General features: G+C 29.4%; 1 protein-coding gene across 1 annotated transcript in view; it reads left to right on the top strand.

Moving 5' to 3' along the window:
* The window catches only part of Gclc (glutamate--cysteine ligase), a 144642-nt gene that overhangs the window by 78924 nt on the left and 39533 nt on the right, over positions 1 to 26185 (top strand). The window contains exons 3-6 of the mRNA XM_075379801.1: positions 6567 to 6752; positions 9112 to 9284; positions 21979 to 22136; positions 24260 to 24322. Coding sequence (XP_075235916.1) covers positions 6567 to 6752; positions 9112 to 9284; positions 21979 to 22136; positions 24260 to 24322 — 580 coding nt within the window. The remainder of the gene's footprint in view (positions 1 to 6566; positions 6753 to 9111; positions 9285 to 21978; positions 22137 to 24259; positions 24323 to 26185) is intronic.

Here is a 26185-nt window from a genome sequence, read left to right as displayed (position 1 = left end):
AAATAACCCTCGTACATGGAAAGGAGGTGGAGAGTGTATGTTGCATTTGTCGATCTAGAGAAGACGTTGAATTAGATGGGATAAATTACTGTTAATTTTGACAAAGAAGGGAGTTTATTGGAAAAAGAGGCTTCTAATAAAAGAACTGTACTATAACCAGAGAATAAAATAAGAGGGCATGAGACAAAATGTCAGGAAGAAGAAGGATTGGAAGGGAAGTGTGGGGAGGGATGTTGCATGTCATCAACACTGGTTAGTATATATTTGGAAGAAATAATTTAATGCTGTCAGAATGGAAAAAACAGGAATAAAGATCGGGGGAAGAATAATAGAATGTATACGATTTCCTCCTGATGACATGGCGGTACTGGCGGAGTGACCAAGTAAATAAAAAAATGAAATGCTCGACGACTTAAATGAAGCTTGTGGAAATCAGGGTATGAGAATAAACAAAAAGAAAACAAAATGTGTGTGGTATTATTTGGAAAAGAGGATGGGATTAAGATTAAGATAGGAAATGACGTTTTAAAGCAGGTGAAAAAAATTTCAGTACTTAGGGAGCTTTATAATTGATAAACTTATGTGCACAGTAGAAATTAAAACAAGAATATCAAGAAGTAAGGATGCATTTAACAAGAAGAGACTGCTGAGTGGAAAGTTAAACTTACCGTTAAGAATATGTTTTATTTGTGGTGAAAGGCTCGCCGGAGCTGAAACGTGGACGATGAGAAAAGCAGACAGAAAAAAAATTGTGGCTTTTAAAATGCGGGTGTGGCGCAGAATGATAAATGTCCGATGGCAAGACCGTGTAAAAATTGAGGAAGGATTAAGGAGATCTGAGAGAACAAGAAAATATTGAATATAGGAAAAGGAACTGGCTAGAACATTGTATTAGAAAAATAATGTGATAGAAGGATCGGTGAATGGAAAGAAAGGAAGAGATTTCGAATGATGGGTGGAGTTGTGGAAAGGGGGAAATATGTTGAAACAAAGAAGTTAGGAATAAGAAGACATAAGGTGGAGAGCAGCAGCCGTGACAGGACCTGCCCTAGTGGCAGAAAAGTATGAATGATTGAATGAGGTCTTTTTAATATTAGGGCAGTTCCTTTTTTTATCTATGAATATATATATCTACCATTTATGTAATCGTGTTATTTATGTGAATAAATATTATGTATCCATTTATGTGTATAACATTTTATGTGTTATATACAGATGAGAATAAAAAAATTATTTATTTAAGTTCCAACTTTTTGAAGTCGACGAATTGTTTTTTTTAAAAAATCGTTTATTTATTTGTTAAAGACAGTTTATTTATTCATTCATTCATTTTGGTTTTAAAGATGCTACTTTATTCTTGGAGGCAACTTTTGTGAGAGTTTTATTTTTGTTATATCCGTGGAATAGCGCACCACTTGACTGTACTTAAGGCGTTCTGATTAATATATTATTATATATAGAACACAGTAAAATATTTATTTACAATTTTTAGGTAAAATACATTTTGGGATCACCACAAACTCATAATAGATAGAAATAAGTAAGTAGATTTAAAGAACATGTAACAAAAATTTATTAAATACGTAACACTTAATTCTGTAATATTTATAAAGAAAGAAAAGAAAAAAAAAAAAACGGTAGGTCAAGTTCATCACTTTTCTGCCCCTATCAAACAACTCGTTCTAGTAGAATAAATTGTTATCAACAAATTACTGATCGATAGCAAAATATGCACTGTAACTAACAACAACGCGTCAAATAAATATATATAAAAATACAGTACGTGAGGTTAGTCTGGCAGTTTAGTATTAATCATTAATGTATGAATAAATATCAATAAAGACCATATAACCTATACAACAAGCAAAGCTATTTATACATATATGTATTTTTTCTCTTCAATTAGAGAACGTTATGTATGATTCATATTAATTTTTAATTATATCTGAATAAATTTTAAAAAAATTATTCGTAAACCCGATGTCAAATAAAATATACTAAAAAATGTATTTTTTTTTTTTAATGTTCGATCTTTCGAATTCATTACCCAATAAGAATCATGAAGTCATTATTTTTATTAATTAGATTGTATTTAAAAAAATATATATATATATTCTTTTTTCCTTTTAATGATGCTATAAAGTAACTAATATGATGCAATTTTCCTGTCTCGTCAAGCGCTATAGCTTTAGAAGGGAAAGTATTGTAATCGGTCCAGTTTTGGCATACGCAGATCTTGACGTTTCGACACCTAACGAAACCAAAAAGTTAACAAAACCGGATTGAAATTTTTCGGATGTGTGTGTGTGTGTATTTGTGTTCGGTGTTGGCCTTTAAATCACTTTATTTCTCCTAAACTACTGGACCGATTTTGACCAAACCTGATCAGATTACTTCTATATATGAAAAATTTATGCCATTAAATTTTTAAGGTATAAGGTCAACGGGGTGAGGGTGTACAGCAATATCATCTGTACAAAAAGATCATCATCTTGAGATTTCGCCTAATTAAGGTCTTATTTTTGTTAGGCACATTTGTTAACAATTAAAAAATAATATTTACAAAAAATGTTTCTGCAGAATCGCATCCCCATTCCAAAAAAATGCTCTAAATAAACTAGTGGCTAAGTGGGTATATTGCGTCAATAGTACCTCCTTTCACCACAAGGAGCGCTAGTGTAGCACTGACTTACAGCTGTTGTAGTCGTATGCTATGTTGTTTTTCACCCTACTTCCCGGGCCGGATCCACAACAAAGTTAAGCACAGCCCAGGGGGTTGTCTACTCAAACGGGTCTCCCTGTCCGCCGGCCATGTTTAGTCCGACAGGTGAGCCGGCCGGTTAGATCTTTTCATTGCCTGCCTCTAACCCCTAGGGCGGGGTATCCAAGCCCGATAACGTCGTTCCTGGACCCCCATCCCGTAAGCCGGGACTCGGTCTTGATGCCAATATCTCTAGTGAGAGTATCCTGTTTAGGGCACTCACATCGGGTCTTGGGTCCTTTTCGAGAAGGGATGGAGCATCCGTGCAAGCACAGATGAACGGCAGCTTCGCAGAAGGCTGTCCCTCAACCCCTCGACCTTCATGGCATTGCGCTGGAGTTATCTGTGTCACAAAGTGAGTTACCAAACGAAACCTCTCTGTCCCTGATAACATACAGTCTATGATCGTGTCAATTGTAAGGGGCCCAGTCACCAACTCACAGCACCCCACATCCGGCAGTCGAACACATGTTTCAGTGTATCAAGCTCTCCGCAAGAAGAGCTCTCGTCTAATATGTTATGACGTCACAGGTGAACAGTAGAATTAAATAAATGAGTAATATAATATAATAGTGTAAAAAAGTTTTTAAAGTGCCTCTAGCACTTTATACGTATACCGTATACGCACGCGCTTCAGTTTGAATCTTTGAATTAAATAAACAGAAGACTTATTTAAATAAAATGATAAATTAAGTTGTGTGTGTTGTAAGCCGTGAATCAGAAAAAAACCGCGTGATGGGAAAGTTCTACAGCTGAGTTGTCAGCTTTTTTTTTTAGTTTTTGAAATGAACCAATGACTTTATTCACCTTTGTTTAATTTTATCATTTTAAAGGAGAAATAAAACAGCTATTTTTGCTTTTTTTTTTGTTTAACTTATATGAATTGTAATAAATGTATTGTTTATGTAAGGTAAAGTGGGAAAATGATTCAAGGTTTTTGCGATTTAATCTTATTGGAAAATCATCAACAATAAGAAATAAAATTATTCACTTTAAATTTAACATCACCCTTTAAAGTATAGTCTGTTAAAAATAACTTTACTAAATCCATTTAAATTTTAAGTAAATATAATAGTAGTTTGTTGTCAGCTTTATTAAATAACACTAGGAAAGCGGGCCTATGCCCCACCGCATATGTTACATGGTTTATGTTTCATTATATGTGATTTTGTTAAATCTTTTTGCCAGTTGTAACTAAATAATTTCATGAATCTCCGCCAAGGAGATTAGAAAATTTCGTCCAAAATTTAATGCCATCAATGCCTGATGTATAGAATTTTTTTGCATCATTTTGGAAGAACTTATATTAAGCTAGTTCTTAGATATTTATCAAAATTCAGCCCGACATTCAAAAAATTTATAAGATTTTTAAGAATTTTTTTGGACTCAGGGGGGTTGTAAACTTCGACTTAACAAAAAACATGACTGAAATTTCGAGCAATCTATATAGTTTATCAATATAACTGCTATACATACAGCATCAATAAAGCTGTAGCCTGAAAAGTAAAGATTAACCTTCAAATTTCATTTGTAAATTATATAATTTTCATTTAAAAAATGTTCTATCATCATGAAACAACTATAGGATTATTATATGAAATCTTCCTGCTTAATAAAATTTAATCATTATATTTCATAAAGAAGGAAAAAGGTTGAATTGAAGGCTTAAATTTTTTTATTTTGGTTAAAAAACTAATAAAATAGTAATATTGTCATGGTAAAAGAGTATTATTTTAAATTAGCTTAAATTAAATTTTTTAGAAGACTTTTTATTTTTAAATAGGTCGGTAATTTACTAAAATATAAATCGATGTATTTTTTTGTTAACTCAACTCCTATCATGACAATTTAAAATTTTCACTTGAAACAGATAAATGCAGAAAAATAAGTTTTTTAGATGTTAATATTGAAATCAACAAAAAGAATCATATTATGTCATTATAAAGAAAACCTACAGCAAGTAAAATAACTATTAATAGAAAATCCAATCATACACAGTCACACAAAATATATTTACAAACATGTTAAAGCGATACATTATTACACATAGAACAATAGGGAAAGATTAGATGCAGCAATAAATATTATAAAGAGTATTGCAGTAAAAAATGGATATAAAGCATCATTAATTGATAATATTTATTAAAAAAAAATTAAAATCTAAAAACGTAACATTGAAGCTTATAAATAAAATACCATAGCGTTAATAGTATCTACATAAAATACTCTTACACTAATAATATTATTGAAAATCTAATTAATGTTTATAATAATGAAAAGTATAAACCAGCATATAAAACTCTACAACCATATAAAAAACCATAACTATAATAATGTTTTTAATAGTTTGTGTGGCATTTATAAAATAAAATGTAATGATTGTGATGAAATTTATATTGGGAAGACTAATAGATCTTTTAAAGTAAGATTTGCAGAACATTTTAGGTATTATATAAACAAAAAATTGGGTTTTTCTAATGTTGCCAACCATCTAATAGTGAATAAACATTTTATTACTGACTTAGAAACTAATTTGGAAATAATTGAAGTCGCAAAAGAAAATGATAATAAAAAATTGGATAATTTAGAAAAATATCATGTTTATAAATACAGACAGAAATTCAGCTTAATCATTCTGCAAACAGAATTTTTACTCTTTTTAAATTTTTACTCTTATCAAATCTGCTATAGGTAGCAGCACTTTTGTTAATATTAGATAAAGGTTTTATCATATTAGTTCAGTGCTGTAGTAACAGTTCTGTACAATGACTGGCCATAAACATATATAAAAAAAAGTTTTAATGTTTTTAAAATTAAAAATTTAATTATTTTAATTAATTATTTGACTACATAATTATGTTATGTATGGAATAATATTATGTTAAATAATTTCTTAATGTTTTAATGTGTAATCAACTGATGATGATGAAATTCCTCGAAAGCGCTTTTGATTTATAAAAAAAAAAGAATTTTTCGAAGATCACAAGGACAGATGCTTAGGTGGTTGGTCTGCATTGGACAGTCAATGCTTCTCGCATGGGCAACTGTATGTGGCTTGCTCCAGAGTCTCCTTGGGAAACAATCTGTATAATTGTATAATTAAAACAAAATTCTTTCTTTTTTTTAATTTTAATTATACAATTATACAGATTGTTTCCCAAGGAGACTCTGGAGCAAGCCACATACAGTTGTCCATGCGAGAAGCATTGACTGTCCAATGCAAACCAACCACCTAAGCATCTGTCCTTGTGACCTTCGAAAAAATGACTTTAAATGGAAACTGGAGGCGCTTGAAAGAGAATAACAAGTCTAAAATAATATATAATGTACACTGTTGTACATTTAAAGCTACTTTTTTGGATAACCAAAAGAGATATAGAAAAAGACAAGTTTGTCTTTGAAAAAGACCTTTCTTGTTTGTCATTGAAAACCCCGTTTTTTTCTGTAGAAAATCTAATTTCAAATACCGCAAATGGTTTCTTAATTTGATTTGACTAACAGTTTGGTCATAGTAAGTTGAATATCAGCAAGGAATATAATCTGATTGTTACTACAAGCTATTAAAATGACCACCACTTGGAACGGTGAAATATTTCGTAATGACAATAGTCCTTTGTTCTTTCCAGGTGCTAAACCTAGGTTTATGCAAACTTTCAACTCAATCAACAGAGTAGTTTTTGTGTGAAAGAGTAACAGACTCATAGAAACCACTAGACTTTTGTATTTAATAATAATTGATCGATAATAGATGTAAAGTGAAAGTTATAGAAATTATTTGTTTTGATTTTGTCCTTTTATATTTCAGTGGTGTTAAATCATTGTGGAGACCTGAATATAGCGCTTATATGATTGAAGGTACTCCTGGTAAACCTTATGGAGGTTTGTTAGCTCATTTTAATATTGTTGAAGCTAATATGAGATATCGTCGTGAGGAAGCAACTGAATTATTAAATAGTGACGAAGTAGTTATGTCATTAACTAGTTTTCCCAGGTAAATATTTAGATAACAATTATGTATTTAATAATCATTAATAATTGAAGTTTCACACAGTTATATTGAAAATTTCATTTGTCTCCATTTAAAATGTTATTAATATTTTTTTAAAATAAATATTACCAAAAATTCTCTCAACAGTTCTAAAAACGTGTATCTCCTAAATCAATTGCAAATATGTGTCATCAATATTAGTCAGTTATCATTAAAAAGTTGTCCTTTGTCACATATGTCAGTAACAAACTAGGTTGATGCATGAATTCCTTGTGTCATCAGATAATATTCTCCATTATATTCAGCAGTAGCTGCCAATGTAACTGTTTGTCATAATTTAGTCAGATGCCTTTGAATGCATCTGACTAAAGGTGGCATTCTATGGCACTGAGCTTACAATAAATTTTAATCTAGCATATGAAATTTTGGTGATGATGTAGCTGAAATTAAAAAAAAACATTTCAAATTTTTGAAATCAGTTATTTTATCTGAGTTTTAATTTTTTTCTACTTACTTTTCTTCTTTTAGAAGAATCTTTGTTATGGATTATTTATTTCTATATGTAATTTACTTGTTTTTTAATTAATTAATCTTATATATTCTTTACTTACACTACATTCCATGCTTTATGTTGTACAAAGGTACTGAAATTTGTTTTTTTCATTATTGTTTATATATTTAAAACCTGCATTTCATTTATATATTGTATATTGATAATTTATTTTGTTATATCTCTTATAGCTTTACTTTAAAATTTTGAGAAAGGTTTTCAGTGTTTAAAAGTAGCGCAGGATTTTATCGGTTGTTTTTCTCTGAGATATTAATTGTTCACCTTTTAAAAGGAAAAAAGAAGACTTTAAGCTAATGTAAGCCTATGTTATTATTGCCTTATATCTAAGAACAACATTCCTGCAGCAGATTATCAAAAAATTTTAATAAATAGAGGAATACAAATAGATAATTTTATCAACATACTTGAAAATTATTAAATCATCTAATTTTTAAACACATTTTCTTAGCTTTTACAGGGTTAGAAAACATCATCATTTAAAACACCATTTTTATTTATTTATTTTATTTTATTATATTATTTATTTTTTAAATTTATTTTATTCATCATTTAACTGCCATTTAGTTAAACCAAACCGGCACATTTTAACGAAGGTCCCATGGATCTTTCAAGAAGAGTATTGTAAACTTGTCAAGGCTTTTTATGTTTTCCCAGATATTGTGCCAAACAGATCATATATTTTTTAGTAGCTATTTTTAAGAATCTGACGTTACTACCTAGGCATCCAATTTTTTTAATTAATGAAATTTATTATATATCCATAATTCATTGTTGGTTTTCCCACAAAAGAAATCTTTCAAGAGACAAACTAGATTTTCTTATTTAAGTTATTAGAAGAAAGTAATAATAAAACCAATGAAATTTCATCCGTACCATTTTTAAGTATTATATTGTTCGTGAATAGCATTCGTTGTTTTGTCATTATATTTGAATGGTCAGAAAAACAGAATTTAAAGTCTATGTTTGAAGTATATATTTTCTTTTAATAAACACTGCTAGATTTTGTTTGTAATAATTCATCAAAGAATTATCACTTTTTTCTCAAAGAAAATGTTATCAAATATTAAAACAATGATGAACACAATAGAGTTGGATATAAAATTAAAAGTCTGCTCAGAAAATTCAGTTTATTTTTTTGAGACCAATTTCTATATTGAGGGTAATAACGTGATATATAAGAAAAGGATTGCTGTTTAGATGTTTGGTTAAAGATGTTGACAAGATGTTTTGTTTGAATTAAGGTGGTATATGAAGCAGAGATATGAATTCTCAAGAAAAATGAAAAAAAGTGGGGGATTGGATATGGAGAAGAATAGGGAAGGGTTAAAATTGGAAGATAAAGTGAAAAATGAAGAACAAAGTTGGTGAACAGAGAAAAATAATTAACTGTATTAAGAATAGAAAAATAAACTGGTTCAGACCTGTATATAAAAAAACATATATACTAGTGGAGTTGTAGAAGGTATGGTGAAAGGAAGGATAATGTTTCTAGTAGTTGATGATATAAGGGAGGTACAAGGAGACAAAAGATTACCAGTGGATTGATTGGTTTGGAAGCTCATTTTTGCTAAGATCTACCAGATAACAGAACAGTTAATATTAATTTTTAGATCTCCAGTCTACTGTTATAATTATTTAACTAATGAAATCCGTTATTTTGATGTCTATAAAAAGCATTTTAACATGTAAATTTTTATTTACATGTATTGTATTGCAATACAATGTGTTGTATTACAACACATCGTTTGTAATATAGTGTGTTATATTGTATTTACATGTATTTATTTTTAGGCTTGGTTGTCTTAATTTTACAAATCCACCATATAAACCAACACCAAATCAAGGTGCATCAAGATCGTTGTTCATTCCAGATGAAACTATATTTCCAGGACATCCCAGGTTTATTACCCTTACTAGAAATATTCGATTAAGAAGAGGTGAAAAAGTTGCTATTAATGTGCCTGGTATGTATGATTTAAATAGAAATTTTATTTTTTTGATTAAAATTATTTTAATATTTGTTGTAAAATATATTGTTTTGTTTGTGTATCATGAAGCTGATCCAGACTGGCATGACGTGTTGTATTCTCAGATAAATCTACCGTTTGAGTCAAACTATCTGTGCATGCAGCTGTGTTGTTACTAGCCTAACTGAAAACATCATGCTCGCTTCTATCAGCTGATACCTATAGTACAGTTAATGTGAACTGCTAAATTAACATGCATTAAAATTAAACTATTTGAAAATAAGTCTTAAGATATCATGACCCTTCTTTTGTATTTCATCAAGGATACAAGAGCAAAATATAGGTGTTTTGCAATTTTACCAGTTTGTACAACTTGGACTCATACATAGCATTGGTGAAAGGAATGTTGTGCTTCACAAGCCAATCTTTCATATCTTGTTTTCTACTCTTTGAGTTCGGGGCTTTATCGATTTGAACATTATGGTAAGGAGCGTTGTCTATTACTAAAACACTCATTGACTCCAAATTCCTTCATCCATTTCATAAACATATCACTGTTTACATTATTGTGATGAACTCCAGTTTGATTTGTCACTTTCCACGTTGTGAAGGCATTTAGGACAAAACCTTTTTCATTGCCAGCACGAATAATTATTAATCTTAACCCTTTAGAGATTGGATGTCAGACACTATTGTTGGAATTATCTGACCGCGATTGATTTTTAAGGTGACTGCTAAGTATGTACGATTCATAGAGATAAATTATGGGTCGTCCTTGATTTCTGAAATGCTTTATTGCCCTTAAATAAGAAATTCTTTGTTCTTTTAACATCTTGCATTTCAATTAATAGTTTTCTGTTATTTTGGGTCCTTCTTCATTTGAAGCCAAGATCCTTCAGAATATATTTAAAACTGCTTTGTAGGAAGGCAATGGTTTTGCAGGTGATAATTATAAACTATTTGTCTTACCATACATTTATCGAAGACATCCAATCCTGTGATATACCTTTTAGAAGTCGGTTGTTTGCCTGGCATTGAAAAATGTTTTGATATATTGTCATCACTATCTGTTATTTTTTTTAGTTTGCTATTAATTGTCACCACAAGCTCAGACACACTAAATGCTGCACTAGTTCTTCATCAAGCTTTTGATAAAGGAATTGTCACAGTCTTGTTATCTGCTTCTTCCTTCATAAACTTGTAAACGTTAGAAATAATTTCTCTGCCTTGACTATAAATCATGTGTCCTTTCAATTTTGATTGAATGCCGTTGTCCATTTAAAAATTTTTGTGCAAATTCAATCTTTTTAAATATTAAATTACTACCAACGAAAATACTATAAAATTGTTTGTAAGCATAGAATCATTATCGCAGCACTTTATTTCATTTATTAAGGGAGATTACTATGTAAAAATCTTACGATCATACAGAACTTCGCAGTGCTTGATTGAAGACTGTTAATTTATTCAATATGTTTGTAGTATTATAGGTATACTTGGGGGAGGGTTGTTTAAAAATTAATTATGACATTAGTTACCAAACTACTTATACAATAAATGATCGTTACTACTGTGTGTTGACATTAGTCATCGCATCAACAAATCCTTAGATAAATATTAGTCTAAATATGATGACGTAATAATAATACAATAGACATAATAATACGTTAACTTTGGTGAGTCATTGCTTGCATGATTCGAATGAGACACTGTGAAGTGCCATGATGACAGACTGTAAACACAATGTTTTTGAATGGGAGACCCCTCTCCTACAGTTGGCCTGAGCATGCGTGCAGAGAGTTTGGTACAGCTGTACTTTCTACCTTAACGGTTTGATAAGCAGGCATAACTGTAATTACTACAACCCCAAAAACCCTCATATTCTTGAGCAGAAACAGCTTAAATTAAAAGGCATTACTGTCTGGGCAGCTGTTACTGTCAATGGTGTATTATTCTACAATATATTAGATAACACAATGACTGCAAGCAGATACGTAGAAGTGTTAAATCAACACATAGTGCCTCATTTTACTGTTCCAGAAATGAGGTATACTATTTTTCAACAAGATTTAGCCGTACCTTAGTTTGCAAACCCAATTAAACTGCTACTAAATACTCACTTTCAGGGTCGTTCATTGGTCGTGGAAGTGAATTTTTGGACTGGCCACCAAGGTCACCAGATCTTACTGTCTGTGTCTTTTTCTTGTGGGGTTATTTAAAATAATGTGTGTACTCCCAAAGCCGTAACACAAATGAAGAGTTGAAGAGGGTCATTGAAGTAGAAATTATACAAATTCCAAATAATTTCTTATCGAATGCATACACCGGATTTATTAAACAATGTCACCATTGTGTGACTCACAATAGATTTCAGATTGAGCAAAATATTGTCTTTATTTATTCATTCAAAGATTTCTAATAATTTTAGGAGTTGATTAAAAACAGATGAATTATAAAAATGAAAACAATTATTTTGTTGTTTTACCAGCTATTTTTATAATTAATAAAAAAATGTAGTTTATCAGAAATTTATGTTTTTATTTGAAAGTCGCCATTTTATTTCTATAAATCCTAGAAGGTTGAAATTTTCACAGAATATTTTTAGAACCTTCATTAAAGGGTCTGTAAAGTTTCAATAGAATCGGTGAGGGAATGGGTAAGTGATACTACATCAAACGTGTGTACCTCTTTGTGGGACATATTGTATAATTAAATGGGCAAGCTTGGAACAGATAAAAGATTAAAATGAACATAAATTATGGTATGGCTGTTTACATTCACTACATGAGAGCTAGTGCTCAATACTTTTACTGGACATATATAGTGGTTCCATTAATCATGTCTAGTAAATGACTATTTTAATCTGTACACTACTTGTACTACCAAACAAGTATAACAAATAAATATATCAATTACTTTTCTTTAGAAAGGGATGAACATTAATTTTTGATTTCATCATTTGAGTGGCAGTGTTACTCTTTTCTTTCTAATTTTTTTAAATGTAATGGTTTCTTTTGGTGTTTACTTAGATCAATAAAAATAATCTTAAGTAGTATCATACCTTTTAACTTTCATTGTTCAGTAAAATAATTGAGGCAATTAAGATACTTATATGTAAAAAGTAAAATAGAGAATTTTACTGTTGATTTATAAAAAAATTAATAAACAAAATTTTAATAATATTTCCCATATTATTTATCTATAACAACATTATTATAATGTGAGGAACATATTAAAAAAAAATTGATAACTGTATCCACACAGAGAATACAACATAATCTAAATATTTATATGTATGTAATTGATATTTTAAAATCACAACAGTTGTTTTTAACACCACTGTTAACTTGATTATTATATACACTACTAAATATAGTAAATAGCCTTTTTTGTTAAAAATACATTTTCAATTATCTGAAGTTACAAAAAAAATTATTATTTTTTTTCATTGAATGAATATGCTTTGGGATGAATAAAGTTAAGTGGTAGAATATAAATTTGATAACAGAATTAAGTGGGTGTTAATACAATTATTACTTTTTAAGAGTTAAAAAATATAAAATTACGTATCATTGTACAAATTAATTTTTTATTCCTTGCTGAAAATAGTTTTCTGTAGAGTACATCCAAGAAGTCCCTACCCCTCCCTGAAATTAATATGATTGTATTATTTTGAGTTACGCAATATTCGGTTCCTAAGAAATAATTTCTTTAGTCAACAATGCATGATCATAAAAAAAGATTTGAGTATGAAACCATTTCGACCAATTTATGTAAAATGAAATATCAGATAGAGACATGGAACAGCATGTTGTAGCCTGTAATGTTGTATTTGTATGATTTTCAAATGCGGTGTCCCACAAGAGATGTTTTCGGATGAATGTACAATTTATCGCAGTTCCTGACCCTGGAATGTGATTTTTTGGGTTATAGAGAACCCTCATTTTGGGATTCTTATTTGCAAATATTGAAGAAATTATTACTTCAAGAGAAAGGTATCGTAGAACTTATCTGGTTATAGGAAAGGAGGCCTCCAGTTCATTTTGTTCTTTAGTGTGTGTGATTTTCTAAATTACAGTTTCTAGGTTACTTGATTGCCTGTGGTTCAAAAGCATCATTAGCTCCATCCGACGTGAAACCTGACAACTCATAGTGAGAAATAGTCTAGATTTATTTATTTCAATGTTGATATCCAACAAATGAAGGATTTAATAGCTTGGAGGAAGGTTTTTGAACCGTAACTCCAGAGATACTTCACAACATGTCAAGTAGTATGTTGCAGAAATGCGTAGCTTTTTCCTACAGATCCACTAATAACTAATTCATTAGTATAAATACGAGTATATAAATGTTCAAAATATGCAATAAATACATGACATATTTGTCCAGAGTATAGGGACTTCTTCGACTGTTGTACATCAATGGATTAACTGAATTATATCTTTTAAATAGAAATTATGTAATTTTTCATTTTTATGTCACAAAGAATTGTGACTTTTTCTAATAAAAAATAATAAAAATTTAAAAGTGTTGGTAATTATTGAGTTTATTCTTAAAAACATCTTCATATGCACTCTATTTTAACAGGTTTAAAATGGATAAATATGATCAAACAAACGGTTTAATTTCAATAATAATTTTTTAGCTTTATTTGAGAAAGTTCTTCTGGTGGTGTCTCATTGCAAGATTTTTCCATATAATTGAAGCTGAAAATTTTGTTAAATAAAATCATTATAATGGGCCTTTCAGACTATCTGTACCATTGTATAATCTAATAAAAAAATAATGATGATTGAAAGATATTGAAGTTTTTTTTTGCTTAACAAAAAACTTAGTGGTATTGCATTATAACTGTATAATAGTAATCAGTGTATTGATGTGACATCGTAATGACAGGTTGATGTAATTCAAATTATTGTTTATATAACTGTTTATAGCGGTATAACTACTTGTAGCCAGTCTAGTGATAAACTATTTATTGCAAATCATTTATGTTTAGCTGATTTTCAAAGTTGAACGTTCTGAGGTTCAATTCCTGGTACAAGTTAGTTACTTTTATATGGATTTGATTACAGTGGATATCGATGTACTATGGTATAGTAGTTTGGATTCAATTAACCACACATCTCAGAATGGTTGGCCTGAGTCTATTCCCCTCATTTACATGTCATACATATCATCCTCATCTCATTGGACTATGAGGGGGTTGCTTATTATTCACTAGTTGAACAGATTGAAACACCTCAGGTATATTAAAAACTATTTATTTATTACATAATCTCAATCGGAAAAAAAATTAGGTAGATAAGAAATAATACTTTTCTAAATTCTAGGAAGCCAATCATATTCGTTAGCAAGTTCTTTGCATTCTTTATATTATTTTTAATGTGCAAGTTTTTGTCACGTTTGTATTTCATTTACGCAGCTGTTTTCCATATGTCAGCATTTTTGTAAGCTTGTAATAATATTCAATAAAACTAAAACGTAGGTCGACCTTTTTAAAAAATAGATTATTTTAATGTTTGTAGGTGATCTGACGTCAATATCACAAGTCTCTCTTATAAATATTATTCTAAAGAATAACAAGCACATCATGCCCAAGTTTAGTAAAGAAACAATTTTTTTATAATTTCATTATTCGGATCAAATTATACCTGTATGTCAAGCTCACTGAAATGTTTGCAATATCATCCTCGTCACAAGGACTGGATATATAATTACCCTCAGAGAAAGTAACTCTAATTGGCAGCTATTTATGTTCAGCTATAATGATTTGATATGGTCAGTCCTTATGTTTTTATGCTGGAGTGATAGCATCCAATTTTCATTTTGAAGATTCTGAATTCGAATCTCGATCAGGTTTGTAATTTTTTTGTGTGCTACAAAATTTATTCTTTATCCAAAAAAATAGTAGAGTTACTGTAGTTAGGTGCAGTTCTATTGTTATTGAAGGTATATTAAATAAATAGAATTCATAAATGAGTAAAATTCTGCACTTAATGTAAAAAAAGGAACTGATAAAGTAGTAAGCAGATTTAAATATCCAAACGTTTTTCATAATAAAATAATAATTCAATCATTTCTAATTAGTTGGAATGTTTAAACTTAACTTTGTAATGATTTATATATGAATTTATTGTAAAAATATTTGTATTCAAGTTATTTTTTCAGGTTAAGGGCTTAAAGTTTTATTAATTTTTTTATCTTTTAATCTGGATATAACTGAAAAGGACAGCATTTTGCTAATTATTTTTATCACTGTAATATGTTTTCTAATGAATGATATTGTCATACTTTACAATTTTTAAATTATATATTCCTTTTTTTAAGTTTAAATTATTAAAAAAATGATTCTCATTAATATTTTTGACTTTTTTACGATGATGGAATTCTGATTTTTTTTTTTTAAATTTATTTTATTAACATAATATAAACATTAAAAAGATAGATAGGGAAATTGTTAATGTCAAGGACAAACAGGCCTGAGTCAAAATGAAATTGATATTTTTTTTGATGTTTTGCAGAGGTACACTTGAAAAATGCATATTGTTGATAGTCATTTAATTTATCTATTTAATTCTTTGTTATAATAGAATTACAAGTTAGATATTTAAACAGTATTAGAATGTTGCATCATTTTTTGCATCAGTTTTTTTACAGTTAAAATTAGAATAATACTTAAAGTTCAAATCTTATGTAATAAAGATGAAGTGCATTATTATATTTAAGCTACCGATTTAATAACATTATTTTATTTTATCTGCATGATAAAATGAAAATTATTGATAAAACAAATAAATTATTTATTTATTTTTAATTGGTGTATGTTATTGTAATATCTTTCTCCATTAACTTGTTATAAAATTAAATATTTTCTTTTAGTTTAATTACATAATGTATTTATTTACAATTTAGGCATTTCATATTGGCATCTAAAGAGAATAAAAATCAGAAAAAAATTGGAGGAGTTCGACAGAGTTTTTTTTGTACTTTAGTCAGAATTTTACATGCTAATATACCAAAAATGATAGAGAATTTTCTTAGGAGACTTAACCATGTTTAGATCTTGATAAAAACTTTTAAAAAGTTCAGGAGAATAACATTATACTGATAACTATCTTTGATCTTGAATTATGGCTGCTCTCAGGAATGCAGTAATGTGTGTTAATTATATATATATCTTTATTATTAATTTTACAGATTATTGGTTCTTGTCCCCTTTAAAGTATTCCTCTCCCTTATTCACACACTTTTCCTAGCAGTGTTTCCACTTCGTGAAGCAGTCCTTGATAGCATCATTTGAAATGACCTTTAAGGTCCGTGAAAAATTTGCTTTGATGTCACCAGTAGTCTCAAAACGATGTCCTTTCATCACTGATTTTAATTTTTGAAATAAGAAAATATTGCAAGGAGTGGCTGCTAGGAAGGCTGAGGGAGGACAGTCATGTTTTTTGGCACAAACCTGATGAATTGACAAAACTTGAGTGCGTGGGTTTGTGGGCATGTTGTTATGAAGGAACCATCAGTTGTCTTGCCACAATTCTGAACTCTTTTTGTAGATTTTTTCACGTGTTGTAAAACGTCTTGATAATATGCACTATTTACTGTTTCACCTTGAGGCAAGAATTTAAAATCCACAATTACATTAAAATTTAAAAAATGCAGAGCATCACTGTGACATTGAGACAGACTTGAAGCATGGAGATCCTTTGCAAATCCATTGTGATGATTGAACTTTTGTCTCGATGGCCATAAACCCTACTTTCATCTCCCATTATCATCTTTTGCATGAATGTTTCATTGCCATTAGCTTGTTCAAGAAATTGCAACAAATGTCTATTCATGTTCTTTATGCTGTTGGTCATCAAACGAGGAACATACTCAATTTATTACAGTTTTTGAGCTGGGATTATGATTTTCTGAGCTTAGGAAAAAACTAATTTTGTGTGTAATTCAAAAAGGACTCCACTATATATCATGGTACAGGCCATGATAACTTTGCAGTACTTATTTAGATAACATTTTTTTGAAGGGTATGTGAATTAGAAGTAATCTGACCAAGTTTGGTCAAAATCGGTCCAGTAGTTGTGGTGATATAAAGTGATTTAGAGGCCAATACCAAACACACACGTAGTTATGAACATAAACATCCAGAAAATTTCCATCTGGTTTTTTTGGTTTCTTAGGTTTCAGAACGTCAAGATCCGGTGAAAACCACATTTACTCAAATTGGACTTATTACAATAATTTCTAGATGGGAAAGTAAAAATTGTTTGACAGCAAAAAATAGTATTATTATTCACAAAAAAATACTAATTATATTGTAAAGGATTGATTCCTATTGCTTCTCTTATTGGATAGAAACACTTTGTACTATGAATGGTTTCCCCATTTAAAATAAATGAATTTATATTGTTTCAGCTTTATTATGGATGTAAGGAAAGGGTATAGTGTAGGAGAGAAAGGAAATGATCAAAAGCTCAGTGGAATTAGTTTTTACCGTGTTGCCTATGATCAATATTACATACATATAACTACAGCCGTTTTTAAATTGTTTTCTATCGATCACAATACAGAAAAAACAGTGTTTGAAACACAAAGACTGGAAGGAGTACATTGATTAAAAATGATTTTTATTTTAAGTAGTTATTAATATGTTGTAGTATATATATTTTTTCAACTATTAAACTGAATCAGAGTATATAGTGCATTATTTCACAACAGAAAGAGGAATTTTAATTTGTTCACTTTATATTACATGTACCTGTATTTTATATGACTAAGTAACATGTTAAACTTCCGAAATATGAGTAACATTATTCATGATTGGCTTTCTAGGAAAGTAATGATGTTCAATATAAAGTTAGGCTATGTGGTGAAGTTGTAACTTAGTATCGCAATATTATTTTGATCAATACTATTTTGATAAATATGAATAGTAATATATTTGGCCCAGAAAACCCCTGAATTCACTTCATTTGCCAGTTTTCTTTATAAGCCTGGTATAAAGTACCTATTATCCTGGCAGGTGATTATACTGTTTTCAGGCATGATTGCTATTTCATCTTGGGTCACATATAACTGTTCTGATTTTTTTATTATTTATTGTACAGTATTAAATATACTTTAGTTACAAAGTTTATAAACTCATTAATAAAAGTTCATTAATCAAATTATTATGTATTAAATACACACTGTTACATTTATTTAAGTATTATAATAATAAAATACATATTAGTCAAGTCATGAACTTTCTTTATATTCCATTTTTAATTAAATTAAAGTGCTCTACTGCCTTAGGGTTATTCTTAAATAAGAAAAAGTCTTAAAAAGAAACACCTGGTTAATAAATTTATCTGTTCATTCATTTATTTTTCTTTTTGTATATATAATATATATATATATATACGTATTACAATAATGATATTCAAGTGTGTTAACCGAGTTGAATGAGTTAAATTATTTGTCACCTTGAAAACACATTGTTAGCTTAGTTCTATTCAATTATAACAAATTTTAATTTTTCCCATCCAATTACAAAGTTTTTTTGCTGATATTATTTTTAATAATGAATGTTAAATTGAATAATAAAAATACATCAAGTTTTTAAAGGTTTGAGTTTAAAATAAATGTTAATTTTAGTTTCAATTCTTGGATAGGAAATTAGTTTTTACTCTTCATCATTTTGTTAATCATATTTTCCTTATTATAGCATTGTTAAATATTATGCAGTAGATTCAAAGTGTAATTATAAATTAAGTACTTAATTATAATCTACTACTAAACTATTTCTGAACAGAATGTTACATTTATTTCTTAATTTATACTATCTGCCACAGTCTTTTTTTATGATTATGACACATGTAAAGCACCTGATTCACAAGAGATACTAGAAGAGTTGCTTTCTTTAATAGCAATGATGTTCATTCTACACAACTAGTCTCTATAATGATCAGAATGAAATCCTATATTTCAGCAGGCTTGGCACACCAGATTTGTAATAGTATATATGGAAATAGAAAACAACTTTATTCCTTGTTCTTCTTAGTATACTTGGCATGGGATGATTGATGTTTTAGTATGGCTATGTCAGTTTCAGGAATAGTTTGGATCTTGTGTCCAGTTTGTTTGATAATATATATATATATATATATATATATTAGAGGAAGAAGAGGAAGTTGAGGAGGATGAAATGGGAGAAACAATACTGAGATCTGAATTTAAGAGAGCATTAAAAGATTTAAATGGCAGAAAGGCTCCTGGAATAGACGGAATACCTGTAGAATTACTGCGCAGTGCAGGTGAGGAAGCGATTGATAGATTATACAAACTGGTGTGTAATATTTATGAAAAAGGGGAATTTCCGTCAGACTTCAAAAAAAGTGTTATAGTTATGATACCAAAGAAAGCAGGGGCAGAAAAATGTGAAGAATATAGAACAATTAGTTTAACTAGTCATGCATCAAAAATCTTAACTAGAATTTTATACAGAAGAATTGAGAGGAGAGTGGAAGAAGTGTTAGGAGAAGACCAATTTGGTTTCAGGAAAAGTATAGGGACAAGGGAAGCAATTTTAGGCCTCAGATTAATAGTAGAAGAAAGATTAAAGAAAAACAAACCAACATACTTGGCATTTATAGACCTAGAAAAGGCTTTCGATAACATAGATTGGAATAAAATGTTCAGCATTTTAAAAAAATTAGGGTTCAAATACAGAGATAGAAGAACAATTGCTAACATGTACAGGAACCAAACAGCAACAATAACAATTGAAGAACATAAGAAAGAAGCCCTAATAAGAAAGGGAGTCCGACAAGGATGTTCCCTATCTCCGTTACTTTTTAATCTTTACATGGAACTAGCAGTTAATGATGTTAAAGAACAATTTAGATTCGGAGTAACAGTACAAGGTGAAAAGATAAAGATGCTACGATTTGCTGATGATATAGTAATTCTAGCCGAGAGTAAAAAGGATTTAGAAGAAACAATGAACGGCATAGATGAAGTCCTACGCAAGAACTATCGCATGAAAATAAACAAGAACAAAACAAAAGTAATGAAATGTAGTAGAAATAACAAAGATGGACCACTGAATGTGAAAATAGGAGGAGAAAAGATTATGGAGGTAGAAGAATTTTGTTATTTGGGAAGTAAAATTACTAAAGATGGACGAAGCAGGAGCGATATAAAATGCCGAATAGCACAAGCTAAACGAGCCTTCAGTAAGAAATATAATTTGTTTACATCAAAAATGAATTTAAATGTCAGGAAAAGATTTTTGAAAGTGTATGTTTGGAGTGTCGCTTTATATGGAAGTGAAACTTGGACAATCGGAGTATCTGAGAAGAAAAGATTAGAAGCTTTTGAAATGTGGTGCTATAGGAGAATGTTAAAAATCAGATGGGTGGATAAAGTGACAAATGAAGAGGTATTGCGGCAAATAGATGAAGAAAGAAGCATTTGGAAAAATATAGTTAAAAGAAGAGACAGACTTATAGGCCACATACTAAGGCATCCTGGAATAGTCGCTTTAATATTGGAAGGACAGGTAGAAGGGAAAAATTGTGTAGGCAGGCCACGCTTGGAGTATGTAAAACAAATTGTTAGGGATGTAGGATATAGAGGGTATACTGAAATGAAACGACTAGCACTAGATAGGGAATCTTGGAGAGCTGCATCAAACCAGTCAAATGACTGAAGACAGAAAAAAAAAATATATATATATATAATCAATTAACATATTTTAATATAATTTATTATCAAAAAAAAAATATATATATATATATATATATTTCTTGTTTCTCTTTAACATTATTTCAGTTTTTTTTTAGAAATAATATTCATATAGATAATACTATTTAAATGAGATTTATTATTAAATTAGGTGCTGAGTGTCCTGACACTTGTTTGACATAGAATTTGACCTTTTTAGTACATCTGTTATCGAACATGTCATGTTATATGTCTTCTGAATTGAAAAAATTGTATACTAATTAGACATACAGGATTTATAAGGTCTAGTTGTTATCTTATCTTCTTGCCTTCTTGACCATTATGATTAAATTAGCATCAATGCTTTGTATATAGAAATTATCATGCTAAATTTAATGCAAATCAGTTCATTCAATCTAGAAATTTAAGAAGAAAATAGGCCGACATACATACATTCTTCCAGAATTTCTCATTGATTGAATTTTTTTTTTTTTTTTTTTAGAAGGCATCATGAAATATGAAAATCTGAAAAACCCTATTTGCAAAATTTGATCCAATTAGCATCCTTTTCCTTATATATATATATATATATATATATTTTCTTAAATTATACCCTTTTTGCAGCGTAATTATATAGACAGGAAATAAAAAGTTTTATAACATTTTTGCTTATATTTTCTGCCATTTTCTTACTTTAGACTTCATAATCCAATTATATGTTTAAATGAATAAAATCTTCAACGTAAGAGTAAATTTTTTTTAAAAATTATTCAAAGAGTTCAGCAGTATATATGATAAATAATTTATTTATTATTAATTAGTAGTTTTTGGTATCATTTTATTAAAATTCATCTGCTTTATTTTATTTGTTTAGATATTTTAATAAGTTAGCTGTTACAATAATCTCAGGTTGCTGAACATACACTTTTATTCTACTTTAAATAATAGTGTAAATGTCATTTTTTCATTTTCTTTGTAGTATTCAAAGATAAGAACACAAAATCTCCATTAACAGATGATTTTGAAGCACTCTGTGATGAAAGTGGAGAATCAGCTAAAGCAGCAAAACCTGATCATGTATATATGGATGCCATGGCCTTTGGTATGGGTTGCGGGTGCCTTCAACTTACATTTCAGGTATATCATAAAATAAATCATTTTAAAACTAGAAAATACTCATAAAAAATCATTTACAAAAAAAAAAAGATTCTTAAAATGTAAAAGGTCTTAATGATTTATTTATTTTTTTTTGTTGATGAATTAACTTATTAAATAAGTTTATATGTAGGAATATGTGAATGAAACGTTGTAGCATAAAGATGCAATTGCTGACTTATATGAAATAATTTACCAAAATCTAGACAAAATTAAACCTATAGCAGCTATATTTTTAGATCTGGCTAAAGCCTTTGATACTGTAGACCATAAAATTTTAATTGAAAAGCTTGAAAAATTGGTACCAGAAGTTTACCTTTTCAGTTACTTCAAAATTATCATCTTCAGTGTGTTAAAATTAATGGAATAAAAAGTAAACTACAATATTTGAATACTGGTGTACCTTAGGGAACCATTCTTGGGCCATTATTATTTATATTAATGATATATTTTAACTATAAAATCCTGATTGTAAAATATATGTTATACTGATGACACAGTTAGAATATGTTAGGAAAATATACGGTTAGAAGTTTACCATAAATTAGAAAAGCAACTTACTGAATTAAAATAATGGTTAGATTCCAATAAGTTAGCTCTAATGTATGCCAGCCTCCATGGCGCAAGTGGTAGCATCTCGGCTTTCATCCGGAGGTCCCGGGTTCGAATCCTGGTCAGGCATGGCATTTCACACACGCTAAAAATCATTCATCTCATTCTCTGAAGCAATACCTAACTGTGGTCCTGGAGATAAAAAAAGAAAAAAAAGCTCAAAGTATGACAGTCTGTTTAGTTTTTTGTGATCATTATGACTATATACCTACTGATTTTATTATTACTGGCAATAAATTTGTGTAAAGAAAATTTAACACAAGTTGTTTGGATATTATCATTGATCGGCTTTTCAGATTGGGTTGTGAAATTTCAAATAAAATGAAATATATTGTTTTTGCATTACCAAAATTTATTTACTATTATGTATGGAATTTATTACAGTATTTTTAGCTATAGTATAATTGTTTGGGATTAGCTGATAAAAATCAAATAAAAGAATTAAAAACTATACATAATAAAATAGTAAAAATTCTTTAAAAAAATAAATAAAATGATCAAATTACCACTTAATTTATTAAAAAAAAAAATACATATTAGAATCATTAAGTCATCATTATAGAGAAATAGACTTAAACTTTATAAATAATTTCTTAAATAAAAGACATAAATCTATTCAATTATTGAAAACATATAAAGAAACTGGCAGATTAACTCAAAAATATACAGCTATATATTGTTTTAATAAACTGTCTCATAAAACTAAAAATTTAGTTTTTAAGAAATGTAAAAAAAAATATTAGAAAAATTTGTTACACAATTGAACTTGAATGAAGGCTATATCACATAGATGAATGCTTAAGGGACTGTATTTAGATGCAATCATTTTTATTTTGTATCTTTAAGCTTTAGTTTTAAGTTTTTCTTTTCTATTTTCTGTATTTTTTTTTGTATTTGAACACCAGACTGCTTACAGATGTCTTGTCATCTCTGCAGAGTACTGTGATACTATGTAACCTGGTATTAAATAATTAGATATTAAAAATGTCATGCCTGACTGGTATTCGACACAGAACCTCCAGATGAAAGGCTGAGACACTACCCCTCTGCCACGGAGACTGTATTATTTTAAGTAAAATAATATTTTTGTAAATAGTTTTTATCATTTTCTAATTAATTTTAATACCATTTAGTATAGTTTTCTTTATTTTTAATATGGTGGTCGAATGTTTGAGCAACGTAAACAACATTTAAGTAACCTTCATAACTAAAAGCTTTTATTTCATTTCAGATGATATTTATTTTTTAATAAATGTTAGAAGGAATTCTCCAAATATACTTATAAAAAATTTGATAACCACAAAGGTTAGTTTTAAATGTCATAACTTTTAATTGAATTTAATGGCCGTCTAGCTTTACATATTTTTAATTAAATTAAGAATTTTGAGTTTTTTCTTGTTTTTCTGTTTATTTCAGAGCAACCTAGCATAGCTCTTCTTGCATATTTTAATTCATTAATACTATTATTATTATATAATTTTTTATGATTTCAGGCTTGTAATATTACAGAAGCAAGAATGTTATACGATCAATTAACACCTTTGTGCCCAATTATGGTTTGTTTATTTTTTTTCTTCTTTTTTGTATATATTTATTTATATAATCTTGATTTTAGTTATATTTGTTTTTTTAGGTATAGAATTAGTAACAAGTGGTTCTTATTTTAGCTATAAGTAATTTTCTTGTGCTTATTTTAAATATTTTCAATGTTTCTATTTTAAGCTGAACTTTGTGCTTTCAATCTGTTAGTTCATACGTAAAGAAACATTCTATAGTTTGTCGTTTTCCATAGTGGCTGGGTAAAGAGAACTCTTTTCTTTAATATCTACAAATTAAATTTACATTGTAATTGTTATGTTGTTGTAAATAAATTTAAATAATTTCTTTTCACTATAGAATTGCCATAGTGGTTAATGAATATCATATACTTATGAATAGTTAATATCTTATTAGTCCAAAAACTTTTCTGTAATACTAAACTAACATAGGCGTGTACTGGTAAAATGTGGTAATGATAAGAGTATGGGTGTTGGATAAAGCAAAAACCACAGTTAATCTTAAGTTTTAGGTGCCATTTGAATGACATATCAGTCAGTCTTTGTTTCGTTGATTGGATGAGTGAGTTACATTTTTTTTTTTTTTGGAAGGCATTGAAGGCAGAGCTCATCCCTCCAAAAGTTATCAAGCTTCTCCAGGAAAGGTGCAATGGATTATCGAGTCAGATATACATTTGAATTGAGTTATCTGAGGAGTTTTCGGGCTGGGAGTTGTTGCCTCCCCACTCCTATTTAGCATCATAGTTGACTCCATAATGTGACGAGTTTTCCAGGGAAGAAAAGGAATTCAGTTTGGAGAGGATAACTTTCTGACTGACCTGATGTTTGCAGATGACAGTGACTTGTTCACCGACAGTGATGCTGAGGCCACTGATATTCTCTTTGATATCTCCCGTGTTGCCCAATCTTATGAACTGAAAATAAATGCTGATAATACGCATGTACTAACAACGGATGGCTTACGCGCCATAGTCCAACTGGATGGTGTACAAATTGAACAAGTGCAAGAATTAAGATATTTGGGCTCACTGGTCCAGGAGAAGAAAGTAGCAATTATGGTGGAGTTTTTTGCTTCCCTGAAGTGGTGCTTGTGGAAACAAAGTAACATCTCACTGAAGACCTGAGTTCGTCTTTTCTGAATCCTGATCCTGCAATTTTATTGTATGGAGCAGAAACATTGACACTATTTAAGGCAGACCTGAGCAAACTTGAAGTGTTCCAAATATGATGCCTACACCAGATCATCAGAGTCTCACTTTGTGATCACATCCAAATTGAGGATATCTGCCATCTCTGCGAACAACAGCCAACGATCGAAAATAATATTAAAAAATGAAGACTGCAATGGTTTGGTCATATTTGCAGAATGAGTGGAAACCAAATACCATACAAACTCCTCTAGCACAAACCAACAACTCCATGACATTGGAGAGTCCAATGAACAGGTCCAAAGAAAAGGTGGATCAAGCAGATATTTGATGATGATATAATAAAATGCAGGCTAAACCTTAATGAGACTTGGCAAGGACTATGGATTGCCATGCATGGAAGTATCTTGTTAAGAAATCAGACCCATTGCCACCCACAGCAGTGTACAGGCTAGGAGTTAATTTTGAGTCCTAAGTAATTAACTCTTGAAGAGTTACATTTTGGAAAGCTAATGTCTGACTTTGTAAAAACTTAAAATAAATTCCATTCTGATCAACATTTTAAATTTTTTCTGGAGGAAAATTTTCAGAAGAATTAGATTCTTGAAATCGTATTTGCTACTCATTGGCCATTTCTGTAAATCCACTTAATTGTTCCCCAAGAATCCTGATTCCTCTTATGCCACTTGAAACAAATCATCCAGATCTCATCCAG

The sequence above is a fragment of the Lycorma delicatula genome, chromosome 12 (assembly GCF_047948215.1).
Source record: "Lycorma delicatula isolate Av1 chromosome 12, ASM4794821v1, whole genome shotgun sequence".
NCBI lineage: Eukaryota > Metazoa > Arthropoda > Insecta > Hemiptera > Fulgoridae > Lycorma > Lycorma delicatula.
Note: the sequence above shows the minus strand (reverse complement) of the source record. Positions and strands in the feature narration are given on the sequence as shown.